The 21,546-nt window shown below is 40.9% G+C and overlaps 1 protein-coding gene across 1 annotated transcript in view; it reads left to right on the top strand.

Annotated features, from left to right (window-relative positions):
- The window catches only part of LOC137278803 (probable E3 ubiquitin-protein ligase HERC1), a 79,404-nt gene that overhangs the window by 34,049 nt on the left and 23,809 nt on the right, over positions 1-21,546 (top strand). The window contains exons 31-54 of the mRNA XM_067811313.1: positions 831-955; positions 1,714-1,872; positions 2,243-2,346; positions 3,207-3,512; positions 3,934-4,173; positions 4,496-4,579; positions 4,774-5,020; positions 5,521-5,639; positions 5,976-6,139; positions 6,609-7,606; positions 8,652-8,826; positions 9,282-9,490; positions 9,739-9,898; positions 10,197-10,351; positions 12,940-13,100; positions 13,362-13,464; positions 14,190-14,417; positions 14,759-14,947; positions 15,112-15,286; positions 17,652-17,874; positions 18,431-18,614; positions 18,797-19,091; positions 19,573-19,775; positions 20,107-20,310. Of these exons, the coding sequence (XP_067667414.1) occupies positions 831-955; positions 1,714-1,872; positions 2,243-2,346; positions 3,207-3,512; positions 3,934-4,173; positions 4,496-4,579; positions 4,774-5,020; positions 5,521-5,639; positions 5,976-6,139; positions 6,609-7,606; positions 8,652-8,826; positions 9,282-9,490; positions 9,739-9,898; positions 10,197-10,351; positions 12,940-13,100; positions 13,362-13,464; positions 14,190-14,417; positions 14,759-14,947; positions 15,112-15,286; positions 17,652-17,874; positions 18,431-18,614; positions 18,797-19,091; positions 19,573-19,775; positions 20,107-20,310 (5,210 nt within the window). The remainder of the gene's footprint in view (positions 1-830; positions 956-1,713; positions 1,873-2,242; positions 2,347-3,206; positions 3,513-3,933; positions 4,174-4,495; positions 4,580-4,773; positions 5,021-5,520; positions 5,640-5,975; positions 6,140-6,608; positions 7,607-8,651; positions 8,827-9,281; positions 9,491-9,738; positions 9,899-10,196; positions 10,352-12,939; positions 13,101-13,361; positions 13,465-14,189; positions 14,418-14,758; positions 14,948-15,111; positions 15,287-17,651; positions 17,875-18,430; positions 18,615-18,796; positions 19,092-19,572; positions 19,776-20,106; positions 20,311-21,546) is intronic.

Raw genomic sequence — 21,546 nt, 5'->3', positions numbered from 1 at the left:
ACTAGGCATTGCTAGAGTCACAAAGGAGACAATACTGTGGAAAGAATGTTTATGTTTATCTGAAGAGATGTACATATAGCACAGTTTGTGCAGAAGCAAATCAAACTTTATCACTTCTTTAGAACCAAGTCGTGTTTGAAATTGAATGGAATTCCAGAGTCCATTGTGAAGTATTTGAATTGTCTGTTGACAACTTATAATCTGTCATTCTTGTCATTAAAGTTTTGATAAGACCTATACTCTCCAAGCTCAGTATCCCCAGAATATACATTCCGATAAATCTCCACTATACCCTGGATGCATCTACAGCTAAGATCAATGATTTTATTACCTCCTTTGATGGCTTTTTATCCAGTAAGGTATCTCCAATCTTGGCAACACAATTCATGTAGAGGAACTCTGAAAGAGGTAGAAGAAGCTGTTGCATATATTTTTTTTAATGTCTCAGACCTGACAGTTTGTATGATTTTCCCAAATTCTGAGTGAACAAACCTTCATAGCTGCCACCACTGTCTTTGTTGACACTGGCAAACTTGGTTATAAAAGTGGTTTATCTGATTGACTACTGTGGGAATGTGGAGTCAGTCAGGGGAGGTAATGAAATTATCTGGCCGAGCTGTAGATGCATCCAGGGTATAGTAGAGATTTGTTGGAACATATACCCTGAAGGTGTCAAGGATGTAGATTCTCATGCAAGATTTCAAACAGATGTTTTCCAAATGGAAATTAATTCTTTACTATTGTTATTTTATGTTGTTTTTCATTTCTTTTGAGTGGTAACTTTTCAATATAAGATTGTTGTTTTGATATGAGGAGATATTGTTTTCCAGTACCTATGCTGACCGACTGAGTGTGGGGGTGATTCAAGCCATCATAGAGCTCCTGTGGAAGCACCTGCAGAAACTGCTCTACATAGCTTGCCCTGACCTGGACACAGGAGATGGGTGTGCATCAGGTGAGGAACCTATGTATGTGCTGTGTAGTATATATACTGTGATGGTGGTGTAATAGACTCGTGCGGTGTGCTGAAACTGGCTTGTTCATTCATGCTGAAAAAGATGATGTTGGTGGCGGCAGCGATGATGATGATGCTGATGATGATGCTGATGATGATGTTGATGAAAGATCATGATCGGACATTCAGATTCATTGGAGTGAAATGGGTTCAAGCTATATTCAACAATACTTTCGTTTGTGAGGCAGAGTGAAAGATGCTTACATTCACGAAGACGCATGAAGATCTGGAGAAAAATAGGTCTTCAGAAACCCATGCTTGCCACAAAAGGCGACTTTGCTTTTTATAAGAGATGACTAACGGGACTGGATGGCTAGGCTCGTTGACTTGGTTGACACGTGTCATCCATTCCCAATTGCGCAGATCACGGCTCATGCTGCTGATCACTGGATTGTCTGGTCCAGACTCCATTATATACCCACCTCTATCATATAGCTGGAATATTGTTGAGTACAGTGTAAAACTAAACTCATTGAGTCACTGCACTCATGAAACCTACAAGCACAGGTGTGGTGTTGACAGACCAAGGATCATAATCTGACTCACACCATTCAGCTGATTCTATTGAATACAAGTCATTAAGACTTCTTAATGCTTCATAAATATGAGATGTACTTGAATATTCATAGCATGGATAGAGACATATATTACATTGCAAATTAGTTCATTCATATGGGGGAATGTTTTTCCCTGCACAGAAGATAATGAGAATGAGGCAACATCTTCCCAGACTGCTGTTGGAGATTTCCTAGTGTTTCTGAGACGTGTTGCAGTCTCAAAGCCCATCCAGCTGAGACTTGCCTGTGCCAGATGGGTGGATGCTCTGCTGAACATAGCTAGTGGAACAGATGACAGAGGTATGATGCATGTCATGGGCATAGTCAACTGGAATAACGTATTGATATGATAGAAAACAGTATTTGTTTAGTTTGTCAGTGTAGAAGCAGAGGATTACTTTGAAACATAAATCATTTTAATGTCATTAGGTCAGGTCCTGCTCTGTAAGACTCAGAACTATTCAATCACCACTTGCCATTAATGGTGAGAATTAAATACAGTGTACCTCTGTGATACACATTGCAGATTTTGTCAGTCATGACATGTAACATGAATCTGCTGATAATGCATTCTGATTCTGATTCCGGAGTGTGCTCAGCAAGGAGTTTGTAGATAAAGAAAGATCACCATAGAGTCATCACTGTAATCAGTGGGCATGATGTGTTGCAGGAATGCCATACTTCAGCAATCTGAGGACACGCCTCCTTGCTCTCATCCTTCTGGAGGCTGTGTTGCCAGCCACAGGTGGGGGGGACACAGAATACAAGGACAAGGTCAGTCATGCAGCTTAACTGAGATCAGTGACCTCTTTCCTGCATACGGAAAGAATGTGTCCACAGCACCTCGATTGTCATAGACCATTCTGGAACTTGATTTGGAATAGTTCTTTGTTACTTAACCTAAGTAAGGTGGCTAAATGTGTTCAGATTATCAGGCTCTGTGGTTTGTCTGATTTTGGGGGATATTATTCATTACATCAGTCAGTGGTTTGGCTGGGGGAGACTTGATTATTAAATGACTACCGTTGCATAGTTATTGTATATGTTTTGTTTGTTTGTTTGTTTGTTTGTTTGTTTGTTTGATGTTTATTGCCGCACTCGGCAATGTACCAGCTATATAGCAATGGCCTGTAAATAAATAAGTCTGAACCAGAAAATCTGGTAATCTACATTTGTCATGAGTGAGTTATGTGACCTTGCTGATTGTCTGTCATGACAATGTAAATAATTTATCATGTCGTCAGACTTAGGTTTGCCAAACCAACACATGATTATTTACAGGTCATTGTTAGTTGAGTTTTGTTTCTTGCTTCTAAAACATAGTTCACACATTCACTTAAATATGTATATATATGTATAATTCAGTAAGTGACTTGTAGTGACTGTTACTCTTTCAGCCTCCTTGTCCTGGATTATGATTTATGGTTACTTGGTTAGCTGATTTTCATTATCATGAAAGTTTAGAAAGGGACTTACTGGTTTCTTCTAGTTCCATGGCAGCATATTTACCATATATATACGTATATAAGATTAACAATAGCTGACATTCAGAGGTTGAAGCTTAACTACTCATAAGAATACATTAATAATACAAATGCTTGTTAACCTGATACATATCTTTCCATCTTTTAAAGGTTGTGGGACAGCTGTTTGACAGCCTGTCTAAGAATATGTGGCAGATACCAGTTGCTGAAGCCATGCAGAAAGCTCAAGATAGGAAAATGAACCTTTTAAGAAAAATAGAAGCCTTAGAGAACTCTGGTGAATTGTCTGGTGCTACTAACATAGTGGACTCCATCATGATGCAAGGTGCTTGCTTTGACCCAGAGAAATGTTTAAACAGCAGCGTGGAAGCAGGACATACACTTGTTCATGGAACAGGAGGCAGGGGATTCGGTATTGGCAGTACTGCCGTCACATCTGGCTGCTATCAGTGGAAGGTAGGCACTTGTTACACACCAACTGGACAAGGGTATTATTTTATTGTCATTCATAGCTGTTGATGCTGTCATACAGGTTTATGTTAAGTGCTTCAGTTTATAGATTGTACAGTTTCCTAGAGTGGAGCAATATGTTGTGAAAGGTCGCTTCTCCTGATATGTGTTAAGATCTCAGATTTGGCCCGATCATGATTGTTGGGCTGTCTCGTCCAGTGAACTCAAATACGCTTGAACTTTGTATCCTGATGTGACAGTCTAAGCTTTGGGGGAGTTATGTGATTCTCAAAATTGGAACAAAGGACTTTTGACTAAAGTAACAAAGTCTTGTACTTGATTGTAAATTACTGCAATGCATATATGCTTGCTGGAGATGACAAGTGTTTTTATTTATTTTATTTTTATTCATTATTCTGTTTTGCAGTTTCTGATCGTTAAAGAGAACCGTTGTAATGAAGGTACATGTGTGGGTGTGTCTAAGTGGCCAGTGCGGGACCATGGTCACCGTACAACATCAGACATGTGGCTGTACAGGGCCTACAGTGGCAACCTCTACCACAATGGGGAACAGACACTAACACTACCGAACTTCAGCCAGGGAGATTACATCACTGTAATTCTGGACATGGATGCAAGGACACTTGCATTTGGGAAAAATGGAGATGTAAGGATATGATTCAGATGTTTCTTTGAATTCCTAGTTATGTACACTCAAAAGTTTCCTTGATAAATATGAAATATCTGCATCGTCTGCATGAGTAACCCTTTACAAGAATGTGTGTAATTGCTGCATTTTGAACAAACTGTTAATGAAACAGTGACATGTGATAAGCACTTTTTGGTGTGACCTGATCATCATATATTGAAACACAAGTTCAAAACTTATTCAGGATGTAATAAATGAGTGCAGTATAATATGAATATAATTTCTTTTCATAGTATGGACACTTTGGAATATCTATAGTTCAATGTACCATTTGTTTCAGGACCCTAGAATTGCCTTTGAAGACTTGGATGCTGCAGAGCTTTACCCATGTGTGACCTTTTACAGCAGCAACCCTGGTGAAAAGGTAATGTGTACTCACTTTTTGTAAAGTCTGTCTGATGTACAGTTAACCTGCTGCAGTTTGTGTCATATATATTTCATACAATTCACTGTTGAAATTTGTCTAATAGGAAATTGCCAAAGACTGACTTACTATGCCATATGCATAACAAACAAGGTCATGAGATTAGTATAACTCATCAGTGGTTTCTGTCACAGGTGAAGATAACAGACATGCAGCTACGAAACACACCCAGGGACCTGCTCCCTGGGGACCCCCACTGCGCCCCCACTATAGGGGTAATGGTAGAGGCAGGTATCACATTGATCAGACACCTGCATGCAGTAGACTCATGGACCTCACATGTCAACAACAAGATATACAATGTGCTGGGTAGGATACATAGCAATGAGATTGCTACCACAAACACACTGGGGGAAGAAAGACAACCAGAGGAACAAGCAGGTGAGTTTAAGTCATAGTCCTTGATAAAGGTTTCAAACTTTATGACTTATCCTGTATTTGTTATCATTGACACATTTTTAGTTTGTAAACAGTAATAAATATATTGATTGTAAAACAAACAGCTTCAGTGAAAGAGAGATCTTGATTTCATGTGATTCTGATGCTATGATAGCTTAAAATGGCACAGTTGTACACCAAGCAGTGAATTCTTGCAATACGTGTGTTAAAACCAGTTGTGGTCGATACGTGGTTAACTTGGGGATTATTATTGGTCATTGTACTAGTTATATCAAGTGTGTACTATATGTTGTAGAATAGCATCAAACCTGCATGTTTACAAATAAGAGCTCCAACACATTGAGTGGTACCAATAACTGTGATGAAATCTTACACTTTCCTTTATTACCTGCAGTATTTCATCTCACTGACTGGCTGGTGTAGTTCTTACTAGTGTTTATACGGCATCAAATGTCCCTCAGTGTGTATTCAACTTTCTACAGGAGCTGAATCCCTAGAGTTTCCAGATAGTGCACCAGACAAAGTCCACCCACACCACATCCTTGCTGACCAGGCATCTGAGTTCATGCATGAGGGAAACTTGGACTGGTTGTGCCAAGAGGTACTAATTCACAATTTTAACAATGTGGAAGTTAATATGATACTGATGTCCTTTCTGTTGTATCTTAGGTAAAGGATAATGGGCAATAGACTTTGTAGATATTCAGATTTTCTTGCTTTTTATTGTTTTCTTGACATTGCCCTTATAATAAAGTATTAATCCCTTATGTATGGTCATTAGTCAACAATCAACTTACTTCTCAACGTCAGATTTTAATCTGAGCTCACTCATTGGGTAACAGGTATGACATGTTCACTATGTTCATTGCAAGTGACTTCCTAGTCATATCACTTATACACATAAGCATCATTAATGAGGTGCTGTGTGACTGTGCAGGTGTGGCCCTGCATGGTTGTTATTGGTGGAACAGATCGGGGTCTGAGAGTGGGAGGCCGGTGTCTGCACAGACTCACTGGGAAGAAGGGGACTGTGCTTGGCCTGGCTCGAGAAGGAGCTGTAACAGCAAAGGTGCAGTGGGATGAAGGAGATACAACTGTTGGGTAGGTTTCATGAAATGGAGAAATCATAAGAATTTGCTGATTCTTCATCAAGAGTATTCACACTTCAGTGATTTTTCTTGTTTAATGGTTGATAAATAGTTTTGCATAGTGATCTAAAGTAAGTTTTACTTGTTAATTCCTGTCTTGAGTGAATGTCTGCTTGACATTATCAACTCTTGTACCTTTTTCTTGAATCTTTTCACTGCCTAATATTTGGTACCTTTTTGTTTTAAGATTGTTCCACTAAACTTTTGTAACTAATGATGCAATTTGGAGGATTGGTCCTAGAAACAACAACTGACCACATTAATATGATCTAGTTTGGTCCCCAAGTATCAGTGGGGCATTCACATTGGCCTGAAATAATGAAAAACAAATATCTATCCAAGATTTGTATATCCTGATTGTCACTATCTTTGTGGGCTATCTTTAACCAACATATTCCTCAACATATATTTCCTGATTCCAGTGACACATCTCTAAGCAACCTGGAAGCTGTAGAGAGTATCCCATTTGCTATTACCAAACTTAGTGGTATTGGAGCCCACCACCTAGAAGCTATAATGGAGATGACCCTCCTGTTGACTGAGAAAGCTCCATCAGATATTGCTGTATCTCCAACATCACCCAAGACTGGGGACAAAGACAAGTCAGTGTCTGAGGCCAAGGAAAATGAAGATGCCCTCATGAAGGAGCTAGATGCAGACATAGCACGCATCCTGGATGAGGAGGAAGCCAAAACTGTGGACTTTGATCACAATGCTGACAAGAAGGCCTCTACTGAATCTGATGAAGAGCCTGCACCAAGGGGAGACAATGTTCCAAGTGTGGATCCTTCACTGGGAGTTCGAGACTCCTCTGAAGACATTGCTGAAGTAACAGATAGCTCAGGAGACCAGTGGTTTGAGGCTGAGAGCGATACTGTTGCCAGACCAGTGGAAAATGTTACAAATGCTGCCCTTCGGTCTGGAGGAACACAGAGGGAGGCTGATGCAGAGGTATCAAACAATACTGCTGACCCAGTAGATGAAGAAACAGAACCACCTGATGTTATGATAACCACACAGTGTTCAAATATGACTGTCAGTGACTCAAGTACTCTTAAGTACTCAACAGATGAAAAGGAACTGAAATCTGTGAAGTATGCTGCAATACAACTGTCAGCATTAAAGGCTCTTTCTGTGATTATCTGCAACAATAAGTTCACAGAGATGTTACTGGTGCCGAAAGAGAAGGTCAGATTGGATGGCACCAAAGGATTACTGGAGGGGATCATTCCCCAAAAGGATGAAAAACTGAAGAGTGTTCTAAGAAGTATTTTGAAGCTGATGGTGCAAAGAGCAACAATGCCATCACCATTCCGGAGAGTTGTGTCTCTTAGTGAACTGGAGCGGACTCTGAGTGTCTTACATAAATCCATGGTCACAGTTCAAGCAGATGAGAAGCTAGGTCTACAGGAATATGAAGGTACATCTTGCATTGGCTTAGAAGAGGCCATAAGCCTTTATTCATCACTAAGGTGTCTTAATTCGAAGTAGTTGTGAATTGTGCCTTAACAGTATGAAACATTGTTCATAATTTCACCTACTTGCTTATCACTAGACACAGTTGTCTTCAGACTTCAGAGATTGATCTGGGCTGATTGGGAAAAGGGAAGAATGTAGCCTGATAAGTAGACATGAGTTACTGATAAAAATGTATTGATCTGGGCAAAATGAATCTTACTGCTACTGTAAATGACTGTAACCTGATTTAGTTCTTGATCATTGTTGATGCAAATTTCTGACATAATACATAGAAATGGTGCGTACATTAACTGAGTATACTTGCTCTGTATTTAACGATGTAATAAGAATCTCAGATGGCATCCACCCAAATGTGTCAACTGCTAAATTCTAAATGCTGTCTGACAACAATATTGCTCCTATGTTTAACAGTAATTTCAAGAAGCACTATATACAGTTTGATTACCTGTTACAGTTTCATTCGTATACCTTACTAGTTCAAAAAGAATTTGTCTCCTAGTGCAGTATTATCAATATCATAAAATAATCATTTGCAGTCATGTTTATGAAAATCTTAATACTATCAGAATATGTTGAATTCACTTGTAAAAAGCATTGTAGAGAGACAATGAGTTCGGAACTTCTTGGAGTGTTCTCATTGACATGAGTCATGTAATTTGCTGCTGTTACTTGCCATCTGTCAAACGTACTGGAGCATAACTCAAGACTGAAGATAAAACATGTTATAGCTTAAAAGCATTTCACACCATTAACGGTCTTGTGTCATAAAAAACTTGCACTGTAGGTGTTTTAATATGTTGCATGAAAAAAGTTCTTTTGGGAAAAAAACAAAACAATATAAACAATGATTTGTTTTCAGTTTTTTAATTCATGGCATCCTTGATCTGTATTATGTTTGTGCATTTCGTGAAGACTTAGTCTGAATGTAGCAAGTGTAGGTTGACTGTACTGGCAAACATATGAATGTTTGAATATTTGCCTGTCAGACAAGCTGGAGGAGAGACTGGTGAGTGAAGGTGTGAAGCCAGAACACAGCACTCCAACCCATACTGCCCAGTCTACATCAGACAGTACCAACTCTCCAGTAGTTGGGGAGGCCAACAAACCTCCAAACCCCTCACAACAAACCTCCATTCTTCAATACATGAGGACAAGTTCAAGGTAGGAAGACAACACCAATACTGACAGTCCTAAATTAGGAATCATTGTGTAGTATTCATGAGCAATATTAGTTGATATTAGTGTCCACCAGTATAAGTATGTACTCGATATTAGCAATACATTTGCTTTAGTCAGCATGATTCAACCTAAGTTGTACAAAACTGTTGTGTAGACTTTAGACTTCACTCGTTGTCTTTTATATGAAATAAACCGGCACTCATTGGGACTGAAAAAATTATCTGGTTTAGACAATGTGCCAGACTGTAGAGCTGATGATAAATGTACGAGCCATAAACGGGACTAAGATTTTATGAAAGTGTTGACAATTTGCCGGATTGGACAGATGCTGGTTTTGACAGCTTACACTGTAATAAATTCAAGATGTACATTTTATTTGTGACTCAAAGTTTTCCACTTCTTCATCTCCAGTATGTATTATATTTTCAACATTGCAGTGCTGAAGACATGGTTGGATTCACAAGAAGGATGTTCCATGCATTACGACCACGCATATCACTAGGGGTGCCTCTACAGCCCCGCCGGAACCCCCCTCCCCCTCCCATCCGATCTCGCTCTCCATCTCCTCCCCCACCTGCTATAGTGACACACCTCATGGAGATGGGATTTTCCCTGGCACATATCAAGCAGGCTCTCGCAGCAACTGGTGTGTGACATTAACAAATCTATTGTTGAGCTTAAATAATCTTTAAGAAATATATGAAATATCAAAAGAATAATTTGATTGAGGTTAATTACTGACTTCCATCCTGCACCCTTTCCAAAATGTTGATTGAAAACTAAATCTAAAAATTCTTATAAGTAAATCAGCTCATGTTCTGTCTGTTGTGGGATACACACCACTTATCTTCAACTCCCTTCAGCCTGACATTGCTGTGAATATGTTTCATACAGGCATCAGTGGTAGAGAAGTGACAGCAAGATCCATCAATAGTCTGGCCACCTGGATGCTGGAAAACCCATCTGAGCTGTCCGCCATCAGTAGTAGAGATACACTTAGACCCTCAGCCACATCTTTGTCAGATGACACTGACATGGTGGCTGACTCAACAAGGTGAGAACTCTCAGCAGTCAGATGTATTAACATCACTTTATGTAATTTGACTATTGAAGATGAAGTGGCTGCAAACGATATGGTCACTTGTGGATGTCACATATTTTCAGGTATTGCCATGGGGAGATATGCTAGTTATTGATTATTATTGTACATCAGTGTTTTTAACTGGTGATGATTTAGATGCTTAATGGACTGAATGAAGTCTTTGTGTCACTTTGTTTTCAAACCAACTGTTGGAAAACATTGGAGAAGAGAAATTTGTAGCTATTGATGTCTGTTTGTAATGAAATTACAGGGATGTCAGTGCAGACACATCTTCCTTCCAAGATGGCTTCCTCAGTGATGAATCGTCAGATGAGCAGTTTGAGCTTCCTCAACCAAGAATTAGTCGGCGACCTCGGCGTCTCACTCGCAGTCGGCACATTGACATCAGGAGTTTTCTCACAGCTGGTAATTAAAACACCCTAGCAATATTATGATCACAAGCTTTAATGTTGTGTCGTCGCTGGGAATGGTTTTGAATGTTGAGGATGAATTTGATAACACATACAGATATAGTATCACAGCAAGTGCAGTGCTGTGACTCCATCAGTTCTAATGAGGATGTATATTGAGATAACTCCATTTGTGCTGAATTGGTTTGTATTGGTTTTGAATATCCTCATTATTGTAGATATTATTAGTTGCATGCTATGTTAATGTATGAAAGACTGCATGGGACTCGTAAGTTCCATATTTACAGTATATTCTACATTCTTTTTCATAGACATCGTCCTTGGGGTACACATATGCATTTTCTTCTGCCGGAAAATGTCACATGACAGTTGTATCAATGTTTTAATAGAATATTGTACAATAAACAAAAAGTCTTTTCTGTTCATTATACGGCCCCTCACCACGTGGAGTCACCCCTCTGCCGCGCATGCGCAGGTAAGCATCCAAGCCTGTATCATCATTCCTTCTGCTGTCACCATGTTGTACGGACGTGCTGGAAAGTTTTGAAACAAAGTTCCTCTACCTATACGTACATTGAAGATGTCTGAGTCTTCTTCTACTGTATGTATGGTTTATTCATTCGTTAATACAAAACAGAACGTTTATTTAAAACCAAGAGTTAACCTGTTGTCTATGACTTTGTATTAGCACTGACTTTCCCGTGGGCTGTGCACGTGTTGCTTTCCCATGGCAGGAATCCGGTGCCCCCATGTGTTGAAGTATTGCGTCTAGTACCAAATAGTTCATGTCATGGGTATTCACGTAATTTTCAATGTTTTGTACGTGTTAGTGCCAATTATGTGCTTTGCATATTGGCTTTCTGGCTTTTACGGCATGTATTTTGTGTGTTACTTAACAAGATCATCACGATAAATGCTTATACTGTTTAGAGAAAGCAGGCTACGAACCAGAGGTCTGCGAGCTCTGTGCTTTCTCACGTCTATCGGCTATTTTCATTCAGCTGTTAACACGGAAGGCCGTATTTCTGGTGGCGGTAACATCTGGGATTAGGGTTGGTGATTTACATGCCATGTCTGCTGACCCGGCGCTGACTGTCTTTAATCCTGACCATGTCAGTATTTGCCTCCTGGATTCTTACCGTCCGAAGATCGATCACGCTTTCCATGTGACAGCTCCTATCGAACTTCCCAATCTCACCCAGCCTTCTACATCAGGGACCTCTGCAACGAGCACTCACCTGTTGGATGTCAGTAAGATCCTCAAGGTCTATATCAAATGAACACAAGGCATCCATATGGGTACCCATCTGTTCTGCTGTTATGGTGGTGGGAAGGCTGATTTGCCAGTTAGCAAACAGAAACTATCTCGCTGGCTAGTTTCAGTCATCTGTGCTGTACCAGGCTAAGGGAAAGCCTCCCCCTGAGGGGTTGAAGGCTCACTTGGTCAGGGCAGTAGCCGCTTCCAAAGCATTCGCATCGGCACTGCCCATTCAAGAGACTTATTCTGCTGCTGTTTGGAGCAGGCCTAGTACGTTCATCAAGCACTATCAGCTTGATACACACTCACGTGAGCATGCGCAGTTTGGCCGTACTGTTCTCTTCAGTGGTCAGTGTCCTGCCACCCTTGCTGAGTGAGTCTTGGTTGATTGACAGTTCACGCTGATTATATACTGCGTATAAGTACATATCTCCACTGCTGACATATACAACAACTGCGATCTAGATCGATTGGTTGTCAGTCTTTAGTTGGGTTTTCCCCCTTACGGTGCTCTTTATAGAAATCAAGATGTGGGCGGAGTTATGTTTGCACTTTTGACAGTGCTATTTATATCATGCTTAGCTCTGAGGTCAGTATCGGTGCGGTTGTTCCTAGTCGGTCCTCTCCCTTAATGCCTCTCGCGGAAGCTCAGCGGGAGTACACAGGTGAGAACTTTGCATAAGTTAATTTTCGTAATTAATATCGCTATAATTACATACTGAACCAGAATTCCCTCCTTTCTAGCCTCCTGTCTTTGGGAGTCTGAATTTATGCATATATGTACCCCAAGGACGATCTCTATGTATAAGAATTAGACAAACCTGTAGAGGTCTCCAATTCTTTGAAGAGAATCGTCCTTGGGATAGGGCCACCCACCCCCACCCCGCAATTCTGTTCACTGATTTATTCAGCAGAAGGAATGATGATACGGGCTTGGATGCTTACCTGGTTGCCTGCTCCAGGGGCTGTATAATGAACAAAAAAGACTTTTTGTTTATTGTACAATATTTTATTAAAACATTGATACAACTGTCATGTGACATTTTCCAGCAGCAGAAAATGCATATATGTACCCCAACGATGATTCTCTTCAAAGAATTGGAAACCTCTACAGGTTTGTCTAAATTTCAAAGCGATCAGCCTTTTGGCTGACACATACTATCTAATGTCAAAGTCATGTGTGCAACTTGTGTAGTGTGTCATGTGACAGATTTGAAGGTGTGTACAGTTGGTACACCCTGGCAAATCCTTCTACATGGTTCATATGCAATTGGGATTGGACAAATTTATCTCAAGAGTAAAAATACTATAATGACCCATTTCAGGTCGTGAACGTCGTGATGAGAGACCAGAGAGACGTCATGAGATTGGAGAAGCACGACCTCTGTATGACCCTTTTGATGACTTTGACTTGCAAGATGAGATGTACAATGAAGAAGGGCTGGAGGACGTGTTTACACTTGACCCAAGCAGAGAAGTGTCAGAGGTGAACTCCGATCAGTAGACTTACAGAATATATAAGAAATTAGGTGGCAATATTCTGTCTTTATCCAGGTGGCAAATAACATCATGTGTGGTGGACATACTAACGAATGACAGCAGGGGGAACTTGGAACTTTTAGTGAACTCAGACATGCCTAGGGTATTCCTGAGTTGTTTCATATTTAGGATATGTGTATCCAAGCTTCACCTGAGTCCTTTGACTTGGCATTTGTCTGTGTTCTTTGAATAATCTGAATGTTTTCAGAGACGTGACACAGAGCCAGGGAGAATGTTGACATGTGAACTGTGTAATCAGGAGACTGGAGTTATGTCTCGTCACCTGAGGCTATGTCACCCTGGATGTGGAAGTAAGGAATATATCACTGTTCTAGTATGATTGCTTTGTTTGTTTGCTGTTTAACACCACTCTCATCAGAATTACCGCTGTATGACATCAGTCTGTAAATGATGGAGTCAGCACCAGACCATTCAGTGGTCAACAGCATGAGCACTGATCAACACTGTAGGGAAACAATCACATGCATCAACTGTGTCAGCAAGCCTGACTGTCCAACCCTGTAAGCTTACAGTTTCCAAGCATAGATTACTGATGACCAATGCACTGGTCAGATCCCCTGGAAAAATCACTGAAATGATAGGCAGAATGTTCAGTACACTTTGTGCCCAAAACATTTGAGATTACATGCCCAAAAATGGCTCTGAGTGTAATCTTCAGCAGGTCTTACAGATATTATTTAGCTGAGGCTTTGCTACAGACTAAAACTAGAGTTACATATCCTTAGTTTGTTTTGCATTTGTCACTTTGCATGGTTTTATTTTAGAGCTACCAAGAGTAGAATTCTATTTGGTCTAATTTGTTAGTCTTCATAATGATACTCTTTCAAATTGAAGTAAGTTTTACTTGTATGAGTGAGTTAGGATTAGGTTATGTCACATGTGTAGTATTTCAAACATACAATCCAGTAATGGCTAATAATAACAGCTGTAGTTTGGACTATATCATTCCAGTACTGGTTACATGATGCTTCATTGATTTCCCTGCATTAACACACTCTAATACTTCCTGCTCCAGGAATCAGCCGTGGCCATGGCTATGATGGTACTGGACGGTATGAGCAGGTTGGCTATGGGGGTATCTGTGGGTCAGGGCATCCCCATTACTTGCTGTGCAGGGACTGTCGAGACCGCTACCTGCTACAGAGGAAGCACAGCACCAACATAGTCCCAGAGTCAGTGACAGAGGGCAACACTGACAAGTCGGCACCAGATCTGCTGGGCGCCACAGATGGAGGACTGGATGGTAACATGCCATGGTTACCTGCAAATAATACCTATAGTCTCATTGCTTAACAAAGCTCTAACTAAAATCTCCATGGAAAAAGTACTGACTTGAAATTAGTCGAGACCTAAATAAGTGCCATGAAGAAAAGTGGTAACAAACACTATTGCAATGCCCATGTGATTGCCCACTTCAAACAATAATGTCCCCCTTTTTTGTCACCATTTGTGTATATCCAGTGTTTGTCAGTGTTGAAGCAGAGAATCGTCAGCTATAACAATCACTGACATTGAGAAGATTATTTTTGACATGGTTAGCGAAATCATCTCATATGAGTTGCAAACCTTTATGTTTGTTTCTAGATGAACTAGCATTTCTGTCTGAGGACAGTGGTATCAACATCAGTGCTGACAGCTATCAAAAGCTGCTACCTCGCCTTGGCTTGAGTGATCGCAAGTCCATTCCTGAAGCTGTCCGATTCCTCGAGCCTGATGCTCTTGGGGCAAAATCTGTCTCTAACAGTACTTCAGAAGTTACAACAGAATCTCTTAGTGAGTTTTTCACACTTTGAAATTTCTAATACATTGTGACTCAAAGTTATTCAATCTTTTAAGACAACATAGTTTATAAAGTTTACAACAGTTTAAATTTTGCATTGCAGTGAACTATAATGTAAACAAATGTTTCACTTGTTGAATATTCTTTATATTTGAAGGTAGCATCTACAAATCAAGTAAGCTTGATCCCAAACAGAAATCTCTTGGTGAACAGGCCACATGTCTTCAGAGTAGTGCTGATCGTCTGTTGGCCCTGAGAAGGACCACTGCAGCCACACAGGTGTTGTTGGCTCGAACTATGGTCATGAAGGTTCTGACTCTTCTAGCACAGAGGTATGTTCTGTCATCTTCTACTGGATCTGGTGTGAAAGGTTGACTAGTGGTTAGGGTGTTGGCCTTCTGGCACACAGGTATGTTCTAACATGCTCTACTGGATCTGGTGTGAAAGGTTGACTAGTGGTTAGGGTATTGGCCTTCTGGCACAGAGGTATGTTCTGACATGCTCTACTGGATCTGGTGTGGAAGGGTGACTAGTGGTTAGGGTGTTGGTCTGCTAGCACAGAGATATGTTCTAACATGCTGTACTGGATCTTGGTGTGAAAGGTTGACCAGTGGTTAAGGTGTTGGCCTGCTGGCACTGAGGTATGTTCTAACATGCTGTACTGGATCTCGGTGTGAACGGGTGGCTTCTGGTTGGGGTGTTGGCCTGCAGACACAGAGATATGTTCTAACATGCTGTACTGGATCTGAATGTGAAAGGTTGACCAGTGGTTAGGGTGTTGGCCTGCTGGCACAGAGGTATGTTCTAACATGCTTTACTGGATCTGGATATGAAAGGTTGGCTAGTGGTTAGGGTATTGGCCTTCTGGCACAGAGGTGTGTTCTAACATGCTGTACAGGATCTGGGTGTGAACGGGTGGCTAGTGGTTAGGGTATTGGCCTTCTGGCACAGAGGTGTGTTCTAACATGCTGTACAGGATCTGGGTGTGAACGGGTGGCTAGTGGTTAGGGTGTTGGCCTGCAGACACAGAGATACGTTCTATCATGCTCTACTGGATCAGGGGTGGAAGGGTGACCTGGTAGTTAAGGTCATGTTCTTGTGGCATGGTAACCTTTGTAGGTAGAGTATTGTCTGTTGTTTTCTACTATATCTCTGGTGGTATAGTACTGTCGGAAATAGAAAAAACACAAATGAATAAACACGTTTATCTCTACAATGTAGTTGATATGTGAAAATGTGAAATATCTGTTAAAGTAAGTTTGGCCTAATTGCAGTTCCAGTGGTAGGGAGATGTGAAATGTGAAAAAGGACTTTACTGAGGAGAGATTAGTGCAGAAATAAGCAACGTGGACTTTTTCAAAGTCCAAAGCGACTTTTTTTGAACAGACCATGGCTTTATGCAAATTAGTGTATGATGATTTTGGATTACAAAGGGCACTTTCTAAATGCCCATTTCATAATTAGACTCAGCTTCATTACAAACGATAGCTAACACAAAATATAATAACTTTCATGCTGAAACTATTAAGGATGTAGCTACCATGGAGTCTTACTATCACAACAAAAGAAACAGGTAGGAGGGGTCCTCTCAAAATCCAAACCTAGATGAGTGAAGCAGAGAATGGTTGGGGTCAGGCTGGGGTATATCAGGTAAGATATGATAATCCCATAGGGAGAATTAAAGAAGGGAAGTACAAAGCATGTCCTAACATATATGACAATTTCCAGTCTTTTCAATCTTTGGGTGGCAATGACACCTATATAGTCTTATCAGAAATTATTGAGAATTTTAGGAATATTTTTATTTGGATTTCTAGTATAAACAATCTTGACTACTTATCAAGTGCTTGGTAATATTCAAAAGAATTACCCCCCTTTGTTTGCTTGCTAGCAGACATTTTCAGTAATCCTCAGCATGGATGATTTGGAGAAAAGGAAGTTGATTCTACAGTATTATAATAAGGACATCAGATCAGCGAAAATGATTTCAAGTAGAACTAGGCATCCCTTTTTCCACTGTTTATCGTGTTTCGAAAAATATTGCAAATGGATATGACATTTAGCTTCAAGGATGTGCAGGTAAGCCCAGAAAAGTGACAGGAGGCATCCTGGTATTCTTGATTCTACAAACAAAGGAGTTAAGAAAATGTAAAGCTGGATATGACTGATAGAGGATCTGTGGCTGTCTGTAAGGAGACAATTAGAACTGAGCTGCATGCAATGGGTTGAAGGAAAAATCACGTAATTCTTTTAACGATCATGAAACCTGAACAAAAGGAGCAAAGGCTGAACAGGTGCTTGCAATGTGATTTTCTCAGATGAAATTTGTGTGTGGCTGTGTCCTAATACACTGAAATTCTGGACCAAACAAACTGAAAACCTTTGTATCTGCGCCGAAACAAGTGACATATGGCATATCTGTGTTGGGGGCAACACCCCTCTGTGTTTGAAGGGAATATTTTTTTCTATTTTCAACAGCAGTTTAAGTAGGTCAGGTGGCACCAGTAAAGGTGTTTTTTTTTGTGTGTGTGAAGTGCAACACAGGTGATGTCAAATCTGCTGTGATAGAAAACATTGCTGTACAATAAAATACTTTCTGCTGAATAAACAACCTATATATCTAAGAAACAACCTGAAGTAACTGACTGTTACTCATTTTTCCAAAGGAAATAATCTTTACTTCTTGTTGATTTTCAGTGGCAGCTCATGTTGCCTTTCAGCTGCTTTAGATCACATTGGTCTGGCTGACATTATGCAGATAGTGAGACTGATGTCCCTGTGTGCGGCAGGGAAGATAGAAATGTCCCATACCCAGCAACGGGATCAGTCTGAGTACCTGCGCTATCTCACTACCGCCATCGGGGCACTTGTCCAGGAGAGTCCTGTTTCACTTCAGCAGCTCATCTCCCTCTGTACACAGGTATGTGCAGCCACAAGAGATTTAGATCAGTATCATTGATAACTACAAGCTGTACCATTTTAGATTTTGACTTACATAAATCTATCCTGCAGCTTTTTAAGTGACTTTGTCTGTTTGTGAGGATTATTACAAAGAAACTGGATTACTCTTTAATACACACCTCTATAACTTGGGGAAATTGTTGTGATTCAAAGGGACCAAAAGAAATTTGGTTTGCTCTGTTTTCTTAAGATTTTCAGTATATAAGTCTATCTGGGTATGCTTCAGTTTCAGTGAGTTTAGGATTGATATTGAAAATATTATGAAAACATACATACTAGTGCCATTCCACAGTATCTCAAATGTACCCTGTAATCCTAAATAATTCTGAGATGTGATAAAGAATGAAATGTAATTGTTACCCATTGTGTTGTGTATTCATCTTCACTGAGCTTCTAATTGCCTTGTAAGAACTACATCATCTGCTAATGCAACAACCCTATTTAATACCCTACTAAATGCTACAGATTATGTGCCATCACATTCAGTTGTATATGTGAAGTCTGCAATGTGACAGGAATTGATGCTGGCAGCCATGGGCCTCAGTACAAGTAGCATGGAGGATACCAGCAGCTCCAGACACTCGCCACACAAGGTGCCAGACTCTCCAACATTTGCAGTTACCCAGGCTCTTGTGTCCTTGCTAGCTCAGAAGGGATGGAGTCAGAAGCTAATCCAAGCTCAACTTTCTCTTGACAAAGGTAGTGTAGCACTTACAATTGTTTTGTGGAATAAATAAGGAAGTCGAGTCGTATCAATCTGTGGTGCTGTTATCTGTAGTGGTCTAGCACCCCTCAAGACTACCAGAGAATGATGTCCATATATGTTCTAAGAATTATCAGTTCCCTCAAGTCAGCACTGCATATAACTTGTTTTCTGTCAGATACCCCAAGTGAGAGTGCATCATCAGATGAGACAAAGTTCTCCCCACTCCAGCTTATCAATGCACTCTCTGCATGTGTGATCTCTGCTCGAATGCCCTCTCACCATCGTCAGTGGTCTGCATACCAGCTTGTACAGGCCCTGTCTGCTCAGGGTCAAAGTATTCCCTACATGTCTGAGAACCAAGTGGATCTAGTCGGAGACCTGCCTTCCTGTCCTGTATCCAAACTTGAGGCTCACCAGAACAGACTGTCAGGATGTGCCTGGAATTGCAAGAAAACTCTGCTTGCTTCAGGGTATGTGTACCTCGTGAAACTTTTACAGGCTTTTACATGTTGATGTTATTGATATTGCCACATAAACATGTTCTTTCAACATCAGAAGGATTCTTGAACTAACCAGTGTCCCTGGTTTGTTGTTAGAGGTAACTAATACAAGTATTACATAGCTATAATATGTACCTGACTGATGAATGTGTCAGTGTACTTAAAAAACATGGATCCATGCTCACGTTATCAGCCACTGGTTTGACTAGGAAGGAATACTGCTATCTCTAGGGAAACAATATTCACTTGCCAAGATCACAGTGCTTACTTAAATGTTCAGTTTAATATGTTAAGATAATGTTAAGATAATTTTGCACAAATGATGGCAGATTTTTATCCCCTCATTCTGTATTCTCCAGTGTTCCTTTATGATTGTGTCAGGATTCACATTTGTGATGGACCCCCATCAATTGTTTGGTGACTCGCTATCAACATTTCTGTGTTGTACTAGTGCATATGATGGAACAGTACGGGTGTGGAGTCTGCCCAACAAGACCCATCAGTTCCTGCAGCAGACCTGCATCTTCAACCAAGGAGATGACGTGTCGGTAGTAGACCTAGACAACAGTCCCTTGTCTAATGTTTGCTGGAGCAGCTCGGGGAAAATGATTGCAGCATGTATGGACAACATGATCAATATTTGGATCATAGGAGGTCAGAGTCATGGATTCATACCTATGTACTTTCTTAACATGTATAGTACAAATGTCAGACAAGAGGAAATGCTACTTCCTTCTGCAGGCATAGACTACACTGTTGTATATTAAAGGTTTTATGAGCCTTCATGTACCATATCTGGTAAAGCAAAGGGTGCAGAAAAGGTTTATTACAGGTCATATATTGAAGCACATGTGGTTCGATTATGTCAATAATGATAACTGTGTACCTATGCCTTGCATAATTTTTGTTGAATAAGTTTGACAGTTATCCGTTTTGTGTTTTTAATGTTTGTGCTATCAAGTAATGATATCTGTTCACTGGGAAGGTGGGAAAGGGTACCTGGACATCCAACCTCACTGGGTGACAGCTCTCACCTGGCCACAGTCTAAAGGGATGTTTGATGGCCAGCTAGGACTGTCCACAGATGTTTTGTTGGTGGGACGACTTGATGGCTCACTAGCTAGCATACAGACCCTGGACAGCTCTACCTACCGAAGACAGGAGCTGGAACACTGCTACAGGAGAAATGGTATGCTGACTCCTTCATGGGTAGTCACTGGAGGTGTATGATTATTTATTGAAATGATACTAAGCTGAGGACAAAGATGATTAGTATATAAGTCAATTTTGTTCACTTGATATTAAAAATGCAGGTTAAAGGAGGCAACCATAAGGGTTGAGCTCATGTCCTTGGGCAGCATGAATTTTTTTTTCAGAAGTCCTTTTTGGGGTACATATAAGCATTTTTATGTCCATCAAAAATCCCTACGACAGTTGTAACTGTTTTGATAATAGGATATTTACAAAACAAAAAACTCGTTTTTGTCTTGTGGTACCACCTTTACATGGCCCCCAGGTCCCCTACAGCCAAGAGCAGGTAAATCAGGCCGTCTACCTCGCACCTCACTTTTCATGCTGTCGTTTGACTAGACAGAGGTGCGTGGTCCATTTAGATAGTCCAACACAGCAGGCACTACTGTCATTTCCGGCAGGACTCGACCCCGTTTCCGGGGACTTTGACAGTAGTTAGGGAGGCCGCAGAGGCTGTTAGTCATTTCAAGGACTCTGAGGGCTTGCTCAGACAACCCTCCACCTCTTGCAAGCGACCTCCGGTCCTTAGCCAGATGCACTGAAGTGGACTGATTCACTACAGGCACGAAAGAGCAAGGGCAAGGTGCAAGGCAGCTTCACAGCAGCCGTTTCAGTAAGCACACCTCCTGAGCCCTTAATTGTCCCGCTGCAAGCACAAGCTTGACTTCAGTTGCTAGGCAACATGGCGGCGATGGTGGACATAGTTTTGCGTGCACATCTAAGAATGCATCCCATTCAGCAGGCTTTGGCACAGCAGTGGTCCCACTCGGAGAGCTACAAGAAGAATCTGTCTATTTCCCAGTGGTTGATTCCCCAGTTGTGGTGGCTTAGTTGAAGTGTAGGAGATCCTACATTCTCACTTAGAATCTGGATTAGCCGCTTCTACTATTTGAGGCTACTCCACGGCTATTTCAACCTTCCACATACCCGTCGAGAGTGCCTTGTTTTGACATTGGTACAGCGTTTTCTTGCAGGCGTGGGCAGACTGCGTCCGGTCATTTAGACGGACAAGTCCTCCTTGGGATTTGTCTAGAGTACTGGAATGGGTTATCCACTCCTCTTGTTTATGACTTGGCCAACCTGTCGTTACAACTGTTAAGTTGGAAAATGGATTTGTAGTGGCCGTTACGTCTGGTAGACGTGTTAGCGACACACATCATGTCTTCAGATCCGG

Source organism: Haliotis asinina, chromosome 3, assembly GCF_037392515.1.
Source record: "Haliotis asinina isolate JCU_RB_2024 chromosome 3, JCU_Hal_asi_v2, whole genome shotgun sequence".
Lineage (NCBI taxonomy): Eukaryota > Metazoa > Mollusca > Gastropoda > Lepetellida > Haliotidae > Haliotis > Haliotis asinina.
Note: the sequence above shows the minus strand (reverse complement) of the source record. Positions and strands in the feature narration are given on the sequence as shown.